This window comes from Drosophila arizonae, chromosome 5 (genome assembly GCF_054131065.1).
Source record: "Drosophila arizonae isolate 15081-1271.41 chromosome 5, UAZ_ARI_1.0, whole genome shotgun sequence".
In the NCBI taxonomy this organism is placed as follows: domain Eukaryota; kingdom Metazoa; phylum Arthropoda; class Insecta; order Diptera; family Drosophilidae; genus Drosophila; species Drosophila arizonae.
Genome location: NC_142925.1, coordinates 10,062,865 through 10,080,976, shown reverse-complemented (window position 1 = coordinate 10,080,976; position 18,112 = coordinate 10,062,865). Strand labels below are relative to the sequence as shown.

Here is an 18,112-nt window from a genome sequence, read left to right as displayed (position 1 = left end):
CACTGCCAATATTCAGAGCTTTTCAGTTGCACAACTAACTTGGTTTAATAACCAATTCGAGTTCAATATTAATCTTAATTTTTGATTGCATAACTTAGGTCATACCGCAGCTAGGCAAGCTCTATGTGGGCACTCAGCAGCAGCCGCAGTTGCCCTATGCGGTGCAATCATCGCCCATCATACAGGAGCCACCGACGCCCACAATTTATGGCAATAGCACCACTGCTGCACCACAATTCCCGCAGCCGACGCAGCGACAAACACAGGACAAGCAGCAGCAGCAGCAGCAACAACAGCAACAGCCGATCTATGCCAATCAATATGAGCTGAATGTGGCCAAGGCGACGACAGCGGGCGCTGCCGCCAGCAGCGGTGGCCGACGAAATGTGGCACGTGGCTTGCAGTACCGTGAGCCGGCTGGCTACGAGGCGCTGCGTGCCGCACAGCCACCACCCAATCCCGGCATGCTGTCCATCGACAACTTCCGGCTGCTGAGCGTGCTCGGACGCGGACACTTCGGTAAGGTGATATTGTCGCAGCTGCGCAGCAACAATCAGTACTATGCGATCAAGGCCCTGAAGAAGGGCGACATCATTGCCAGGGACGAGGTGGAGTCGCTGCTCAGCGAGAAGCGCATCTTTGAGGTGGCCAATGCGATGCATCATCCGTTCTTAGTCAATTTGTATTCATGCTTCCAAACGGAGGTGAGTGTCGAGATAATTATTGATTATAATAGTATATTATAATTAAACTATGTTCTTAATTCATTGCAGCAACACGTGTGCTTTGTCATGGAATACGCCGCCGGCGGTGATCTGATGATGCACATCCATACGGATGTGTTCCTGGAGCCGCGCGCCGTGTTCTATGCCGCCTGTGTGGTGCTGGGTCTGCAGTATCTGCACGAGAACAAGATCATCTATCGGGATCTGAAGCTGGATAATTTGCTGCTCGATACGGAAGGCTATGTGAAGATCGCCGACTTTGGGCTGTGCAAGGAGGGCATGGGCTTTGGCGATCGCACGGGCACCTTCTGTGGCACACCAGAATTTCTGGCACCCGAGGTGCTGACAGAGACGTCGTACACACGCGCTGTCGACTGGTGGGGATTGGGTGTGCTCATATTTGAGATGCTCGTTGGAGAGGTGAGAATGAGACAGAGAGAGTGAAAGTTTATTTGAAATGTTTTTTTAATATTGTAAATTTGCAGTCTCCTTTCCCTGGCGACGATGAGGAGGAGGTCTTCGACTCAATTGTTAATGATGAGGTGCGCTATCCGCGCTTCCTCTCACTGGAGGCCATTGCCGTTATGCGACGGGTGAGTTAGCTGAAATTGAAATTGAAGAAAGATCATTGAGTTAACCATCATATGCCTGTAGCTGCTGCGCAAGAATCCGGAACGACGTCTGGGCTCATCCGAGCGCGATGCTGAGGATGTCAAGAAGCAAGCGTTCTTCCGCTCCATTGTTTGGGATGATCTGCTGCTGCGCAAAGTCAAGCCACCGTTTGTGCCAACCATCGTAAGATTATGATTAAATTAGGAATCCAAAAAAGGCAAACAATATTTATATAAATTTTATCCATGCAGAACCATTTGGAAGATGTCTCGAACTTTGATGAGGAATTCACGTCGGAGAAGGCGCAGCTGACGCCGCCAAAGGAGCCGCGACACTTGACCGATGAGGAGCAATTGCTATTCCAGGACTTTTCATACACGGCCGACTGGTGTTAAAGCCAACCTAAAACCCAACTACATTTAGTCTTAAATTTGGCCCTGGGCCTAGCTCAGTTAAATAAGTTGAAAACAAGAAAACAAAATGCTTTTACACATGAGAAACGATTGAATATATTATATACATTTCTATATATACATATATACACCCATATATATGTGTAAATTGTGAGAAACTTGTGCATGATTTTTGCTCAGAAGCATTGACCAAATTTGCCTAGAATATTCTACATAAATTGTAAACACCCGCATCAATCATAAACATATACATATACAATCATATTATATACAGATATACCTATATGGTTTACATATATATGTATGAATATACATAGTCTGGACAAGCACTTGGAAAGCCTTAAGGATGATGTAAATTTTTGAAAAGATTTGTATTTAAAACAAGAGAAATTTTAGAGAGCCAGGTTCTATATTTTATATATAGATGTTAGTTGAGACAGAGCGAGAGATAAAGTAAAGAAGTAAGAGAGAGCGTTATATATATACATATACCCACACAGCTATTTACAAGCGTGAGCAGACACACACACACACACACACCTATTTTCATATGAAACATACAAATCACATTAAAAATGTTGAACAAAATGAAAAGCAAGTCATAATACAAATATTATATCTTATTAAATATATATATATATACATACATACACACATACATATATTTAAAGAGCTCATCGATAAACAACAAATATTTACAATTTTTTAAAACTGTATATTATTATTTTTTGCCGCCTTCAAATCAACTCTTCAGCCCCATTGCCCGAGTTGAGTAATAAATATATATTATTTTAATTTTATATTTTTAATTATATACATATTTACATGCTTATAGATTTGTTATTTATTATTGTACTTTAAAAAAAAAAAAAACCTAAACAAAAGAACGATACAACAAACATAAAAACTGTATTGCTTTGAGCATTTTAAAAGATATCTTTTTAAATTTCATTTATCATTTTTTTTTTTAATTATTTGCGGTGCACGCTTTAAAAAAAATATCTATATAAAGAAATACAATATTAAAAAGAAATAGATCAGCAGCTAAAAAGCATTTGAGAATTTTTCCCAAGTTATGCAAAATGATTTTCTCAATTGCATGCAATCCGATTGTTAAATAAACTTAAGCTATCTATACATATATATAAATATCTATGCCTATAATTAAAGAAAATTTAATTTTTAATTTGTCTCTAAGTTTGTAGCATTCGATTATTTGAATTTTAGTGCCTAAGTTATATAAATATATATTATAAATCTATAATGTCAAGATAATTATATTACGATTATTGATTATATAAAATCTATGATTATACGAAAACTATTATATCATTTATTGTGTGCAAAGATCTTTAGGTTCATATGCTTATATGTACATATATATTATGCATCCGAATGCACCTTTGCACATAATTGTTATTTATGCTAAAAAATAAAAAAAAAAAACAACTTTATGATATGATTTTGAATAAATATATCTATCGCTATAAAATAAATGAGTTCCTAATTTGTGAGGGCTTTGAAAGTTAAGGTATGATTTGATATATTTATATATATTCTTTATATACCGTATTCTGTTTTAGTTAGTTGTGTTTTGGATCACATGTTTCAAGAGTAAAGGAAAGCCATAGGGGATTGCGGAGCTCTATAGCTGTTTATTTGTCTATATTGATAATATCAATCGCTTTTACAATCTATAGTACATGAATATTGCTTATATAGTACAAGTTGTCTTCATCTATTTGGATCTCTTTAAAAACGGCCCACGAAGAGTAGGAACAATGGATAGAATCAAATTCCATAGGTTTTGCTGTCATCTCTTAAGACATTTTGTTGCCCTTCGACAATATATGGAAGTGGAACATATAGTCCAAAAGCATTAGCCTGTGCTCTTAAGGTACGATCGAGGAGCAGCATAAGATCAGTTTCATCGATTCCACAGTTCCCTGCATCTCCATTTAATCTCTCAATCATTTATATGCCATTCTCATTCAATCCCTCCGTGATCTGGTAATACAATATATTGCCCGTATTATCCACTATGGCTACAATAACGATATAGTTCGATAGTTTCTCCTGCACTCGTCTAATCAACTCAAAGTCCAGATCTTTAGCGTGCTCCATGGGCAAATAAGCAACGGAATTTTGTTGCTCCACATTTTGGGCGCTCCAATAAAAAACGTCGCAAGATGAGTCAAAATGCGGCTCGATGTGTCGCAAACGTTCATCTGCAAATAGTAAATTATATTAGCTATACATATACAATATATGTATGTTTATATACACAACTATTTGATAAATCCTTGTAAACCAAATTGGCCAAGGCGCGTTTTAAGGCACTCAAATCGGGCAAAATTGCGTCCAAATTCTGTAAATATATAATTTTCAGTAAATAAATGGCTTAAATACACTTAACATATAATTTACCATAATAGTTTATCTAATTAATACACAATTTCAAACTCCACATTGAATTTATAAACAAAGTTTGTTCACATTTTTCATATCAGCGGCGAAAGCAAGAAAACAGCTGTTTCGCAGCTGACGTCACAATTGCCCAGTATTGTGCAGTGCTGGGAAACACGACAGATTATTGCGGCAAATTCAAATTGAATTTAACGCTTTTAGCAATTAAAAAAAAAAATATGCTTTCGGTTTTGCTTGGCAGCAAAAAGTATTTTATTTTATTAAATATTAAAAATTGTGCCCATTTCTGGTTGGAGAGTGCTACCGCTAATTTATAACTACATAACTTCACTCAAGAGCGTACACTGAGCGGCTCTGCTTTAATGCTATTGGTCGTTCAACTAAGATCAACTCAAATTGAGCTGGGTGTGAGTGCAGCGCTGAATGTGTGCTCTCAATAGCTAAGTAGCTGTGTGTTGGTATTAGTGAACTTGCTGGATTAACGAGGAGTAAGCAAGCTCATGAGCATAATTTCATCGTTTAGTTGGTGTGCGCTTCTCTCAATGATCGGTTGTGTGTGTGCGTGTATGCACTTCTCGTGTGTGTAAATAAATAAATAGTTATTTATGTGTTAAAGAAAGTTAAATGTAGCAATCAGTGTAAAACATAAAATAGTTAAACTTGTGTTTGCTCTTTGGAGTGTTTATTAAATTTTTTTCTTCGTTTAAGTTATATGTTGTAATTCGTAAAGTTGCGTGCTAGCAAAATGTAGCAATTACAAGCAACGAGGAAGAGAGCCGGAGAGAGAGAGAGAATAGAAGGAGAGCAAGTGAGTATTGTAAAGCTTAATTTTAACTGTTAATTTTTATTTTATCTGTGTATGTATATATGTACGCATAATTTACATGTTTGATACTCTTTTTAAAATGACTATGATTATTTTAAGGAATATGAAACGTTTTTTTTTTTTTTTACATAAGATAACATATAACTAAAATTGAAAGTAAAACCAAATGTTTACTTTAATATTGAATAATAAAAGGCCAATAAAACTGGAAGCTAGACAAAGTCTTTGGTCTCCACTGACTGCGCAACTTGAGCACTTGATGCTTGACTGCCAGGATGCCTGGATGCCAGCCTTGCAGCATCCCCGACAACAGTTAAGAAAGTAAAGATAGAGAGAAAAAAAAAAAACAGAAGACAACAAATTATGCTAAATAGATGCAGTTAGCTAGCTGGCAGAATGGGCCAGGATATGCATGCAAAGCAGAAAAGGGCGTCCAAAGTCTGGGCGCATGATAAGGGTTTGGCAGCCGGCGCTTTGCACATGTGCGCCAACAGCATATTAATGGGTATGACTAAGACTGTGTGTGTGCGTGTGTGAGAATGTGGAGTGTGTGTCTCCATCTGCGGCTGAATGTCCTGCGATAAGTAAGTTCTCGGCACAGGCTGCCAAGTTGCAAATTCTATGCAGATTAGTGCTGGCTCAAATGTCAGTTAATGTTTCACTGTTGCCGCCATCCTGTGGACCGGCTATTCAATTAGGCGCTCGGTTGGCTAACTGCTGCTGCTCCTGCTTCTCCTGGTGCTGTCGTTGTATACCTGCAACTGAAACTGAAACCAAATGCCAAGTAGGCTGGCAGACAGGCCAGTCCAGCCGAGGCCAGTCCCGGCCAGGCTGGCAAACTAAACCAGATGTTGCGGTCGATGGCCATTATTGAACTTGTCAATGGCAGCGCCACGGCCAGGATCAGGATTTACGGAAAGTAGTCGGGGCAATTACAGTGGCAAACAAGCCAGCTTACGACAACGATACGGAACAACAGTTATTACAATTACAAACACACGCACACACATACACATATACAGGCACATATTGCTGCTGCTGCTGCTCCTGCTGCTGGACTGTCGTCCTGTGTGCGTACGTGCGGTTCCTTAATGCTGTTTGGCCAAGCAAAGTTGTGCGTGTTGTCCTTAGCTGCTTCCGGTGGCATGCACACACTACACTCTCGACCCGCTTGGACTCGCCTGTGCCCTGTGGACATGTCCAGTCCTGTAGTAGTAGTGCTGTACAGCAAGGCACATGTGTGCGTGCGTGCAGTTAAGCATAATATTATTTGCACTTGCTGCCCGCTTATCCACACACACACACACACTCGCACACACACACATACATTCTTGTGAAATGGCAAATTTCTGCTGGTCTGCTAGATGGACTCGTTGTCATAACCATTGGGCAGCCAAAATGTGAGCGTTTATGGCTTCTTGCTGATTGTGTTGATTTCTGTCAGAAACATTCAATTAAATTTCAATGACATAAGCTGAAAGGGATTAAGGCACAAAAGTACTAGTGTTGCAAAGCGGTTAGAAATGAGCAAAGCTTTTATGAATTTAGTAAGAAATGTAAAGTGGAAATTTATTTTTATATTCACGAAAGCTAAAATAAAATTTATAAAGCTGTAAAAAATCTTTAATTATATTTTTAAATTCATAAAAACATTTATAAAAATATTTTTATTTTTATTTTTATTTTTTTAAACAAAAATATTAATACAAATTTTAAAGCTTAAATGCGTTTTAAAGTTTCAAATCTCGCACAGCTAAAAGAAAAATCTTTTCGAAACAATATTTAAAAAAAAAAAAATTCATTAGCTTCAACTATAAAACATAATTAAAGCTCAGCTCAAAACTTGATTAATTGGCAGAAACTCTAATTAAATTAGAGTTCAAACTTCAGCTCGTATCATTAGGAACAAATGGTATTCTTTATTGCCTTGACTTTAATTAGAACTGCAAGCGGCCCAATAAACTTGAATGGCGCGCTAATAACTGTGCAACACTTTTTGTGGGCCAACAATTCAGCTCAACTGGAAATATAATGGGAGTAGGAGTGGCGAGTAGAGAGTGGGGAGTGGCAGTGGCAGTGGGAGTGGGAGAAGCTGTGGGAGTAGTGAAAGTAGGTGGAATAACAGATGATAATGAGGTAGAGCATTTGACTCTAGTGCAGGGCTGGGCTATTCGATGTGCTTCCTGTCTTCGGCTGCTCCCACTGGACACTGGACATGGACATGGAACATGTGATACACAGTGCATGCAAATAGTGTGTGCACATTTGACCACTTAGCATATTTGCAGCCATTTGCCGTTGGGGCAACAGTTGTGTCTGCGGGTGTTTGTGTCTGAGGGTGTCTCTGTGTGTGTGTGTGTGTGTGTGTGTGTGTGTGTGTTACGATGCTGGCCACAGTGAGGCATGCCACGGGGAGACTTTTAATTGAACTTTTGCAACAACACCGCGGGGATCAATTGAGATTTATTGGCAGTACGTGTCGCATTGCCTTAGCCATGTATTGCTCGGGGAGCTCGCATGTGGCTCGAATGTTGGCTCGAATGCTGGTTTGGTTTTGGCGACTGTGGCCTGGGCAAATTACGTGACGTAAGCAAGCAATTAATGTTTTATTTAATTTACACAGCGCACACAAGTTGCGACTGCGACTGCGACTGAGAGTTGGAAACTCGTTAAGAACCACACACACACATTCGCTCGCACGCCCACAGATTCACTCTCGAGTTGGCTATAAACTTTTACTTGCAAATTTTCTAATGTCATTTGCAATTCAATGCGAATATGGCCTAATTAGGCTAACGGCAAAGCTGGCCCGACAATTTGTACTATTCAATTTGGCCAAAACAGTTATTTAACGGCCAGTTGATTAAATTCCTTTCACACAACTTTAATCACTATTCGAGCATCCTTAATGACTTAATGGCTTCTTTTTAGGGGGCGTGGCATGTTTGCTTGTCGCAACAAATCATTTTTGCCGCATCATTGGCAATGCAATTAACTATGGCAGTGTCTTGGGTAATTAGAGATTCCCGCCAAAAAACTGGCCATTAGATATTTTATTTTCCTTATTTGCTAGAGTTTTTTTCCTTTTCTTTCTTTTTGTTTTGTTTCTTTGGTTTTGTCTTTTTAATGGATTTGTATGACTGTGCGTGAAATTTCATTAAAACTCGATAATTGCATGACACGACAGGATTCTTGCTGCCTTGCTGCCTTGCTGCATGCAACTTTTGCTTATCTCGCAGGCGAACCGCCTCCGCCGCCCCTTCGACTCCGCCCCCTTTTCAGTTTTGTCTTTGCTCTTCGGTCTGCAATTGATTTAATTATACGATTGCTGCGCATTGCAAGTGATTCGAGGCTAAAAAGCTATTCCGATTCGATTTCAAAATGCCCAAAGCAATCTATTTTGGCTTGCCACGCCCACGCCCATGCTCCAAGGCCCAAGCTCAGGCAGTGTCATTACATTGCAAAAGGCACTAATCATTCTGTACTCTTATCGCTGAGCCACTTGAAATGAATGAAATTTCCTTGAGATTGTGGAGAATCGGGGTTAAAGGGATGAAGAATTTTGGAAAATATAATTGCTATGCGGTTGATAAGATTTATGAAAAGAATCTAATTAGGCATGAGAAGAATATTTTTGAATGCATTAGTAGTGGCAATAGTTAGCAATAGATTAGATAGGTGAGTCTTATATGAGAAGTTTCATAGATTTTCTATATTTACAATATTTATATAGGATATGTCTATATCTAAATATACTCTTTCACGCCTTTTTCTGCCGCTTAAATAGAATTTTCCAAAAATAATTAAATGCCATATTTGCATTTTCCATGGAAAATGCTGAATTTCAATTTCAATTATCTGAACATCTATTATTAAACATTAATAATGCCGTCTTTACCTGCTAAAAGGCCAAGTTAAGTGCTCTAAATTGATTGATTGGCATTGCATTTGTGAAATTGGCTTAAAGCCTTTTAGCTCTTGGCTGAGCGTGCCAATATGCAAAGTGCAGCTGCTCGTTCGGCAACGGTAAATAATTAGATTGTCAGAGAAAATAAATTATGTGTGCAACAGATGCAGCTGCAGCATGTGGCAGCAAGTTGTGGTACAAGCGAAACACATGCAAAAATAACGATAATAATAATAATAATAATAATCATCATCATTTTATTTGACCCAAAAGCTTGACAATAACAATTATTAGGTTGATAAATTTTTGGCTTATTGGCAGCAGTTTGTTGCAAGATTTTGTGATTTGTTGGCAAATTGAATTTATTTGTTGAAGCAGACAAGAGGCAGCATGTAAAAACAAAGATCGAAAGAGAGCGGGAGAGAGGGGAGGAGAGAGGGGAGGGAGACAGCTTGCAGCTTGGACGCAGTGAAGCAGAACGAGAGGAAAATGTATTCCGTAGCAGCTGGCAACAAAAATGTGGAGTATGCAACAAATTATACAGATAATGCGGCACAATTGAATTTACAGTATTTGCAGCCAGGCACAAATGCACAACGATAGCAGCAGCAGCAGCAACAACAACAACAACAATAGTTGTCAATTGTTATAGCAACAACATCAGCTTTCATTTTCCACTTGACTTGAGTTGAGCGCATTTCGCATTTCAGCAAATTTTGCAATGCAGTAAGCAGCAAGCAGCAAGTGGCAAGTGGCAGAGGCTGATGGCTCTGAGACCAGACAGCATTGTATACGGCATTCAATTGTTGTCCTGTTTTGCCATCGCCGCCTGCTCCCCTCCCACAGCTCCTGCCCCTGGCTGAAACGTGTCCAGAGCGAGACAAACATTTATCACGAACAGAGGCCGCCAGGGCGAATCGAGGCAAAACCCGGAAATGTTCGAGACGAGGCGTGGCGGCCTGACTTGGCCCGGCCACAGAATTCATTTACGTAATTAGTGGCCAAGGATGTCTGTCAGGTCCGCAGGCACTCTCATTTTGTTGGTGACCGCAATGCAAGTGCTTCAATCACCGCAAATCTTTCGGCGTCCTTCTGGGCCTGAGCACACACTTCATTGCCTACTTTTGGGCGGGGCGCAGCCAGCACAGATTAATGTGCGTTGCGTTCCGCCGGATCGTAATGGGCGTAATTGAAAAGGCGGTAAATATTGGATTTATCGTGGGCGGATAACAATTAGAGCGAACTTAGAAGCTCGCCAGTGAGCTTAAAGCTTTAAGTTAGAATGAAGCTGAAAGCGCCTCTTAGGTATTACAGAGATTCATTAGTAAAATATAAAATATCATGAAGTATAGTCAGGGACTGATAATAGGAAATATAGAATATCATAAAAATATATGAAAGCAAGAAGTTCTTCTTTGTACTTTTATTTGCTAAAGCTTACAGTTGCTTGATAAGATATCCAAATTTGTTCAAGGTTCTCAAAATGTTTTATTAGAATTGATTGAATAAGGGATAACAAAAAATGGATTTTTTTTTTTTTTTTTTTTTTTTTTTTTTGTGGAAAATATAATTTTTTAAGTGTTTTGTCTTAACTTATTTCACACACCTTTTTTTTTTGGTATGAGAAGCTTAAATATTATTATTATTATTATTTATTTATTTATTTTATTTTTTTTTTTTTCTGAAAAAGATTTAATGTGTTTCTAAGGTATAAATGTCCAAGGCATCAGTTTAAATACATTGTTTTTCCCAATTTGGCTAATGCTGAATTTTTCGTTTATCAAAGCTCACTTAAAAGAGTACACCGAACTGTTAGCAATTGCTTTTAATCTCATTTTTTTCAAGCAGCTTATAGAGAAACTTGCATTCCATTGAACTAAGATATGCTAAACTCTAATGATATAAATGAGCTTTAAGCTGATTTGATCAGTTGCTAAGCTGAAATGCGCTTTTAAAACTATCCAAATTGAATACAAATTGAAAAGCCTGCTCGTGCAATGTTTGTGTGTTAACGCTCATTGAACACAATCTGGATGCAAATCTCGTGCAACGAGCTTAAATTTATTGATTAAGCTTGTTAAGTGAAATTCCTTGTTGTTTGCCTTGTCTCAAGATGTTTGACAAGATGCCAGGATAACAAGATGTCTAAGGCTGCAATTGCTGCCATTAAATGCAGAGTGAATACAGAGGGAAACTCCATGTGTGTTAGTGTATGTGTATGTGTGTGTGTGTGTGAGTGTATGTTTTATGTGTACATGACTAAGCTGATCAAATGCAGCAGCCACAAGTAAAGTAAACTTCATTTGTAGCTATTGCCAAGGGGAAATAAACGCGCGCAATTTTCAACGCAAGCTACGTGCAAGTTACAAGGGCAAACACACACACACACACATATACAGAGATAGAGAGGGAGATGCTTGGCGCCTAAAATGCGGCAAGAGGAAAGCGAAAGCAGCAGTGGCAGCAGCAGAGGCAGCAGCAGGAGCCTCATCAGTTGTTGCAAAAACACATACAAGTAAAATCAAAACAAAAACACGCGATTTACCGGCAAAATGCACGTGACAGCAGAGGCTGCAGCTCGTATCCTGTAGAGCCGTTCGTGTGCTTCGGCTTCGTTCAGTGCCGAAGGAGGAACGAGTGAACGGCGTCGAATCTAACGATGCTGCCAGCAAGGACTATAAAAGGACGCGTCACAGCAGCAGCAACGCATTTTGTCAGCAGCGACAGTTGCGAGCAGTTGGAAGAGGAAGCAAAAGAGAGAGAGAGAGAGAAGAAAAATCCCCGAATACCTTAAGGAAAAGCAAACTAAGCTCTAAAGTGAAAACAAAAGTGAAAAACTGACTTGGCAAATTGCCAAAAATAAATATACATATACACATATATGTGTCTGAGTGCGCGTGTGTGTGTGTGTGTGTGTTACTGCAAGTGGATTTCTATTTTAGCGCCCAGTGAAGGCAGCGTGTGAAGTGTTGTCGTCGTTGAGGCAAGGCAGCGCAGCATAGTTGTTGTTGCTGTGGCATTGAGCGACGGCAACAACAAAACTTTAAAGCGGTTTAAAGACGGCTCAACAACAAACAACAAAAAAAAAACACGAAAACAAAAACAAACAAAAAAACTGAAAAGCAACAAGACAAGTCTCTCACACATTATCCTTGCCCCAGGCCAGTCACATAGCTGCAAGCCCAGGTTACGAGTGCTCAATGTCAGCCCGTTGATTCGTGTGCGAGTGTATGTGTGAGTGAGTGCTCGAAAACAGTTAAAACAAACAGTTAACCAATTTGGGTGAGCTTGACCAACATGTGGAACTGGCAGCGTATGCGCCATAAGCCACTCTGGGCTTTAATATCCTTGACCGTGCTGCTGCTGATGCTCGACAGAGTAAGCCAGAGTCAGGCCAACACTGAGCCGCCGGCTGTGGAGACAACCACCGGTACAACAACGGAGCCAGGTGAGATTAAAGAATAAAAAAAAAAAAAAAAAACATACGAGAGAAAAGAAATGAAAAAAAATATTGACCTTCATTTGGCAGCGATACATTTTTGGTTTATATTTCACGTTTTGGCTCAAATTATTTTTGGGGCCTATATAGCCAGACGCCGGCTCTGCTATTGAGGCTGTGGGAGGCGTGGGAGTGAGAGTGGGATGGGTGGCCAGCCACTTTGTTAAATGACTTTCGTGCTCGAAAACGATAATCATGCACATACACACACACGCACACATAGACAGGCACACGCATTGCGAAAGGAAAACAAAATTCAATATACGAAACTAACTTTGGTTTATAGCGAACTCTGAATGTACTTCGAGAACTTGGGGAACTTATTGCAGCAAAGGATAAGAGTTGGATTCTTTGCAATTTCTATTCAATTTGTTAAGATATGAGAATTGTAGCATAATTTTAGTTAAGATTCATTCATTAATACAAATAAATTTTTTTTTAAAGTTAATCTAAAAGAAATTGGGTTTTTTTTTAAATATTTTAAAACTTTAATTTCTTATAATTTTTCTTTTCTTTATCATTACTATAATTAATAATACTTTTATTTTAATTTTATTTTTATTAGTAGGTTTTTTTTTTTAATTTTAATTTTTAAATGTTGTTTGTCTGTTGCTAGACAGCTTAACAAGCAGCATTTCTATTAAGTTTTTGAGCTAGAGATATGATAAGAATTTTTATCAACACGTGTTTGCCAAATCATACAATATAATCTATGTATATTAGTTCAAAGTTTAAGCTCTATGTCAATTGATTTTTCAGGGAATTCTTATCATGTTTAGTCTGCAACTCAGCCATCATATAAGAAATATTATTGAAAACTGTTTGATATAAAACATATATAGCCAATTCGACAATATTTTTTAAGCCATGCATATTGCGAATTTCTGTTACAAAGTTATTGAATAAATGTGAATACCTGATGGTTAATAAAGTTAACGGAGTTACACGAAAACAAAAGCGAATGGAAAGCAAAGGCAACGGTAACGGCAATGGCAGAGCGTCGAGCAAATAATTCGCAGCAAATGAAATATTTCACGTTCATAGCGTCTACCCGTCCAGCTCTGGTGCCCAGCTCCCCAATCACAGTCGGTGCTATGGGCACAGAGGCAATCAAAACGAGGCCTGTTGGCCAAACCTTAATCCCAATCAGAGTCAACACAGGCATACACACACACACACACACACACACAGAGAGACACTGTGAAAAAATAGGTAGCATGATTGCATGAAAGCATTTAATGAAGTATGGCAGCTATCGAGGGCTGTTTAATAGATATTAATAGCATGTGGGTGGGTTGGCGATGGGCGGTGGGCGGTGGACGTTGGGCGTTGGGTGGAGTCGTCTGCTGTGGCTGGGAGCAGCCAGGATTGTGGTAGTTGAGTGGTTGTGAAAAGTGCTCAATGCTGCGGCTGCTGTCACACGCAATTTGTTACGCAAAAGCAGATGCGCATTAAGTAATAAATTTTGCCTTTTTTTCAATTATTTTTCTCCCTGCTGCCGCTGCTGATGATCTCATTGGCGAAAGCTGCGACGCAGTTGATTCTCATCAAAAATTGCGCAGTTTGTGCAATCGAAATTGAATTGAGTTTTCTTCTGTTACTTTTCACTTTTTGTGGATTTGCATTCGTGTTGACACAGGTGTTGCGGGTAGAAGCCAACAATTTTGGTGGCAGCTGTTGGCCAGTTGCAAGCACTTTCCATTTCGCCAGCTAAAATATTTGACCAAGACCAATGCCAACAGAGCCACACACACGCACAGTAGTTGGAATTTAATTTGCATGAAGAGCCATAGCAGTGCTCAAATCGCTTTTTTGCTCTTTGGAACTGGAAATGAGAGTAGAAAAGCAAAAGGAACGCAAAAGCTAGATGGAATCTGCAATAAGCCAAATGGCAACTAAAAATGTCGCTCAGTCTGCACAATTGTGCATCAAGCTGAAGCATGTGCCATAAATCTTTTAGCTATTTCTATGCTCTTACTGTGGGGTTGCTCGATTTTGTTAAAAAGTAACAATGGATTGCATGAAAGGAAGTAAAAGAGTTTTTTAATTGAATTTAATATAGAAATTAAAATTCTTTTAATTTTGCCTTTTATTAGGTAAATTCCTTAATAAAATCTTAAGGTCGTCTAAATGAAGCATAGCTAATTTCTGGCGTAGTTGAAAAATTAATTTAGATTTATTAAAAAAAAAATTTTTTTTTTAATTTAATAAAAAGAAAAAAATAAATAAAAATAAAAAAAGTTATAAGGACACAATTTTTTTAAATTTAAATATTTTAATTTTTTAAATATTATATTTATTATTATTATTTTTTTTTACATTTTTAAAATTAATTCTTATACAGGAATATTTTTAAAGTCAATTTTTCAGATCTCAATATATATCTTATTTATTTTTATGAAAACTGCATAAAATATTCTTGTTTAAGATGCCAGTTAAAAAACATTCTAGAGCGTCTTCAATGCGGCATGCCGCAGAAAATTCCCTCTTCGCTTGTAGTTGATGGCATTTTTTGTGTCTCGGCTGATGACGAAGATGACTAGCTGATGATCATGTTGATAATGACGATGTTGATGTTGATGTGTGTAACATGCCCGCAGGACATGAACTGGGAACTGGGAACTGATAGCGACGAGCTGGTCTGGTCTCACACTGCCTGGTCACTAAGGCTGCCTGCCGAGCTCAAGCTCGAGTTCGAGTTGCAGTTTCTGGTACTGGCCTGCTGTTATCCTGTGCATTATGCATGCAAATGGTATAACCGAGTAACGAACTGTCAAAATCAAAAGCGACAACTGCAAGAAAGGAAGATGAAAACAGCAAAAAAAAAGAAAAACGAAAAGAAAAGAAACGCAGCAGGCAAATGACAAAAAGTCGCCCAAGACAGCTTCCTGGTGCACAGTCCCCAGGAGCTAGTCGTGCGCCAGTTCTCAGTTCCCATTTCGCAGTTGCCCAGTCCCTGGCATATTATGCCATGTGCTATGCATGCACTGAGAGATAAAGATGACTCGAATCCAGGCAACGTCTTGGCTCCAGTTCAGCATCTCGTCTTCTTCAGTTTTCGGCTCTGTCGTATGCGTGTTTTGCATAAAGCCAGCCAGAGCTAACCAGACTTGTTCATTGTGGGAAAACTGCTTTTGCTTGGCTGTGCATGAATGATTTATAGAACAGCTGCAGCTGCAAGGGGCAGACGGGGCAAGTGCATGGCCCAGCTGCAGTTGCCAACAGTGGCCCATTGCCAACGATTATCAGCCCAAAACCAAACAACGACTGTTGACTGGGCGCAGTTTTAAGAGTTTCTCATAAGCAAGTCTTTGACTTTAAGAAATTTATTAGATGGTACATTTTTTGAAGATTTTAGAAACAATAAATATTTATATTCCAATCCATTCTAAAATATAAAGGAGAAAATAAGCTACACTTAAGTAAAGAGTTTAACCCTAAACACGTTTGACTAGTTTGACTTTAATATTATTTTTGCAACGCAATGTGATGCCAGTCTGGAAAACTAAATCCTTGGGATCAATGAGAGGTAAAACTTTGAACTTCTTCAGTACTACGATGAGCAGTGTCTTCATCTCGAGCATGGCATACTTCTGACCTGAGAAGCAGCATATAATAATAAATAAGAACTATTCACATATATATCGCAGTCAAACTTACCTATGCAATTGCGTTGGCCCGCACTGAAGGGCATGAAGGCATAGGTATGACGGTCTTTACTGTTCTCGGGCAGAAAGCGTTCGGGCTGGAACTCCTCAGGTGAGCTCCAGTACTTGGGATTGCGATGCAGCCCATAGATATGCAGCATAGTGACGGCACCCGGCGGTAATATCAGACCATTGGGCAGTTCGGTCTCCTTTACTGCCATGCGACTCATAATGGGCACCGAGGGAAACAGTCGCATCGTCTCCTTAATAAAGCACTCCAAATACTTTAGTTTGGATAGCTGATTAAGATCCAAGTTACTGAAATCATCTACGATAATAAAGATATTGTGTATAGGATAATGATTGAATATAAAGCTGTTCAGACATCTTTTACCAGCTATATGTTCGCTTATCTCCTGATAACACAGCTCCTGCTTATCTTGATATAATGACATGTTCATAAGTCCAAAAATCAAACCAATTGAAGTGGTATCGAAGCCCTCAAACATGAGCGTATCCACCTCCTCGCAAATTCCCACGTGATCAATCAAGCCATCCTTTTCCGCAAAGATCAGAGTGTCCAGCATGGCAAAGCGTTGTTTCTTGTTGATATAACTAGTATTATTATTAGAAATATATATCAACCGTGATAATCGATAAAGTTTCACTTACATATCATCAATTGCTTCTTGATCGTTTTTCTTCTCTTTAATTTCTTCTGCCAAAAGTTTTCGACGCTTGGCTATTATTGCACTAGAAAAACCGTGGACTTCCTCTAAGAATTGCTTGTCCTTGCTGGCTCCAAAGAGGCGATAAATGGTATCATTCCAATATATGGGATTGCTTATGCGGCTGATAAATCTTTTTTCGATCATGCTGAAGTTTTCGCGATAGCGATCCCCCTTGGCCGCCATGTTATCCAGCTTGATGCCCATGGCTGTCTCTGTGGGTGAATATTGATTAATGAACTACAGTAAACATTCAGCTTAATGAACTTACCACAAATACTGTTGAGAGTGAACCTTGGTATAAGTTCACTTAGGGAGATAGAGACCTCGTCCTTTCCCTCAAATTGCTTCACGAATTTAAAACTTTCAGTTCTATAAAGATTATTTCAATTACAACAAATGGAAAATGGTATAAAACCACTATTTTTTCAATTTATTAGACTTACTTGAAAATTTCTGCAAATTGGCTTAAAATATTGAAATGAAATGTGGGCGTGAGCATCTTGCGTCTTGAGTGCCATTTCTGACCTGAATCGCGGAAATATTAATCAGAGATAACTGAAAAACTGTACTTATACCAACTGTGCTCAGCTCACCAGTTGAGGTCAATAGACCCGTGCGTAGAAAGGGATGCAAAAATTGGTATCCGAGTCCTTTGGATATCATATTCTGATCATTCAATATGTTATCGAAGTTCTCGGCATCAATTATGCAGAACTTGGCTCTGCCCATGGCATATTCTATATAGCTGCGGCCGATTTTCTTGATTTTTGCACGCAGATCGGTGAATACCTCAGCTAAGAATGAGGCTTAGACAACGGTTTTGATTTGTTTGGGTAGATTTATGCTCACCATCATTTCTGCCATACAAATCGAAAGAGTTTCCAAATATAGTTCGTCCTTCAGCTATCGGTGCTATACTCTCCAGAGGTCGTCCATCTTTAGTTCGCACACGCTGGGCAAAGAAGGCCAGCACATAGTATTCCTTATTAAGTCTATATAGCCAGAAGATGAGCGTGCCCAGGCCGATCAGCAGTAGCAGACCCAAACTCATTGTAAGGCGGTTAAGCAATTCGTATGACTTCTCCGTACAAGCGCTCAGCTCTGACTGAAACAAGCTCGTGAAAATCCCGCCAATTTATTACATAAAACTCTCTCCAGCCGAACGCTGGATATTATCTTATCTGTTGTCGGGAATATAAGAGAGACTCTATAAAGTTAAAGTAGTTAGTAAGTAGTTTAGTGTATGCATAGTTATACGGCGTGTAAGAAAAACTGGTCTGGTTCTGTCTAGACAGACTAGAATTATTCTAGGTAGTATGGGCGCT

At 39.1% G+C, this 18,112-nt stretch overlaps 4 protein-coding genes across 18 annotated transcripts in view; 2 read left to right on the top strand and 2 right to left on the bottom strand.

Annotated features, from left to right (window-relative positions):
- Pkn (serine/threonine-protein kinase N) overlaps positions 1 to 1,880 on the top strand; it is a 40,737-nt gene extending 38,857 nt beyond the window's left edge. For all 13 annotated transcript variants that reach the window (XM_089470202.1, XM_089470201.1, XM_018010833.2 and 10 more), the window contains 5 exons: positions 99 to 704; positions 774 to 1,145; positions 1,211 to 1,318; positions 1,380 to 1,520; positions 1,589 to 1,880. In XM_089470202.1, coding sequence (XP_089326328.1) covers positions 99 to 704; positions 774 to 1,145; positions 1,211 to 1,318; positions 1,380 to 1,520; positions 1,589 to 1,732 — 1,371 coding nt within the window. In that variant the 3' untranslated portion in view covers positions 1,733 to 1,880. The remainder of the gene's footprint in view (positions 1 to 98; positions 705 to 773; positions 1,146 to 1,210; positions 1,319 to 1,379; positions 1,521 to 1,588) is intronic.
- A 1,505-nt stretch (positions 1,881 to 3,385) lies between these two features.
- Tsen15 (tRNA splicing endonuclease subunit 15) lies at positions 3,386 to 4,330 on the bottom strand. Its single transcript, XM_018010826.2, has 3 exons — positions 4,178 to 4,330; positions 4,040 to 4,118; positions 3,386 to 3,978 (listed from the first exon to the last, which is right to left on the bottom strand). Exons 1-3 carry the CDS (start codon positions 4,178 to 4,180, stop codon positions 3,725 to 3,727), a joined length of 336 nt encoding a protein of 111 aa, XP_017866315.1. The 5' UTR covers positions 4,181 to 4,330; the 3' UTR covers positions 3,386 to 3,724.
- A 395-nt stretch (positions 4,331 to 4,725) lies between these two features.
- hig (locomotion-related protein hikaru genki) overlaps positions 4,726 to 18,112 on the top strand; it is a 34,116-nt gene continuing 20,729 nt past the window's right edge. For 2 of the 3 annotated variants that reach the window (XM_018012404.2, XM_018012403.2), the window contains exon 1: positions 11,602 to 12,358. In XM_018012404.2, coding sequence (XP_017867893.1) covers positions 12,208 to 12,358 — 151 coding nt within the window. In that variant the 5' untranslated portion in view covers positions 11,602 to 12,207. Of the gene's footprint in view, positions 4,986 to 11,601; positions 12,359 to 18,112 lie in introns of those variants that run through there. The other variant, XM_089472315.1, reaches the window with a different exon arrangement.
- Positions 15,461 to 17,932, bottom strand: LOC108616894 (cytochrome P450 4p1-like). Its single transcript, XM_018012409.2, has 8 exons — positions 17,637 to 17,932; positions 17,381 to 17,581; positions 17,231 to 17,312; positions 17,056 to 17,156; positions 16,729 to 16,999; positions 16,451 to 16,671; positions 16,070 to 16,384; positions 15,461 to 16,007 (listed from the first exon to the last, which is right to left on the bottom strand). The coding sequence occupies exons 1-8, from the start codon at positions 17,836 to 17,838 to the stop codon at positions 15,847 to 15,849; spliced, it is 1,554 nt and encodes a 517-aa protein (XP_017867898.1). The 5' UTR covers positions 17,839 to 17,932; the 3' UTR covers positions 15,461 to 15,846.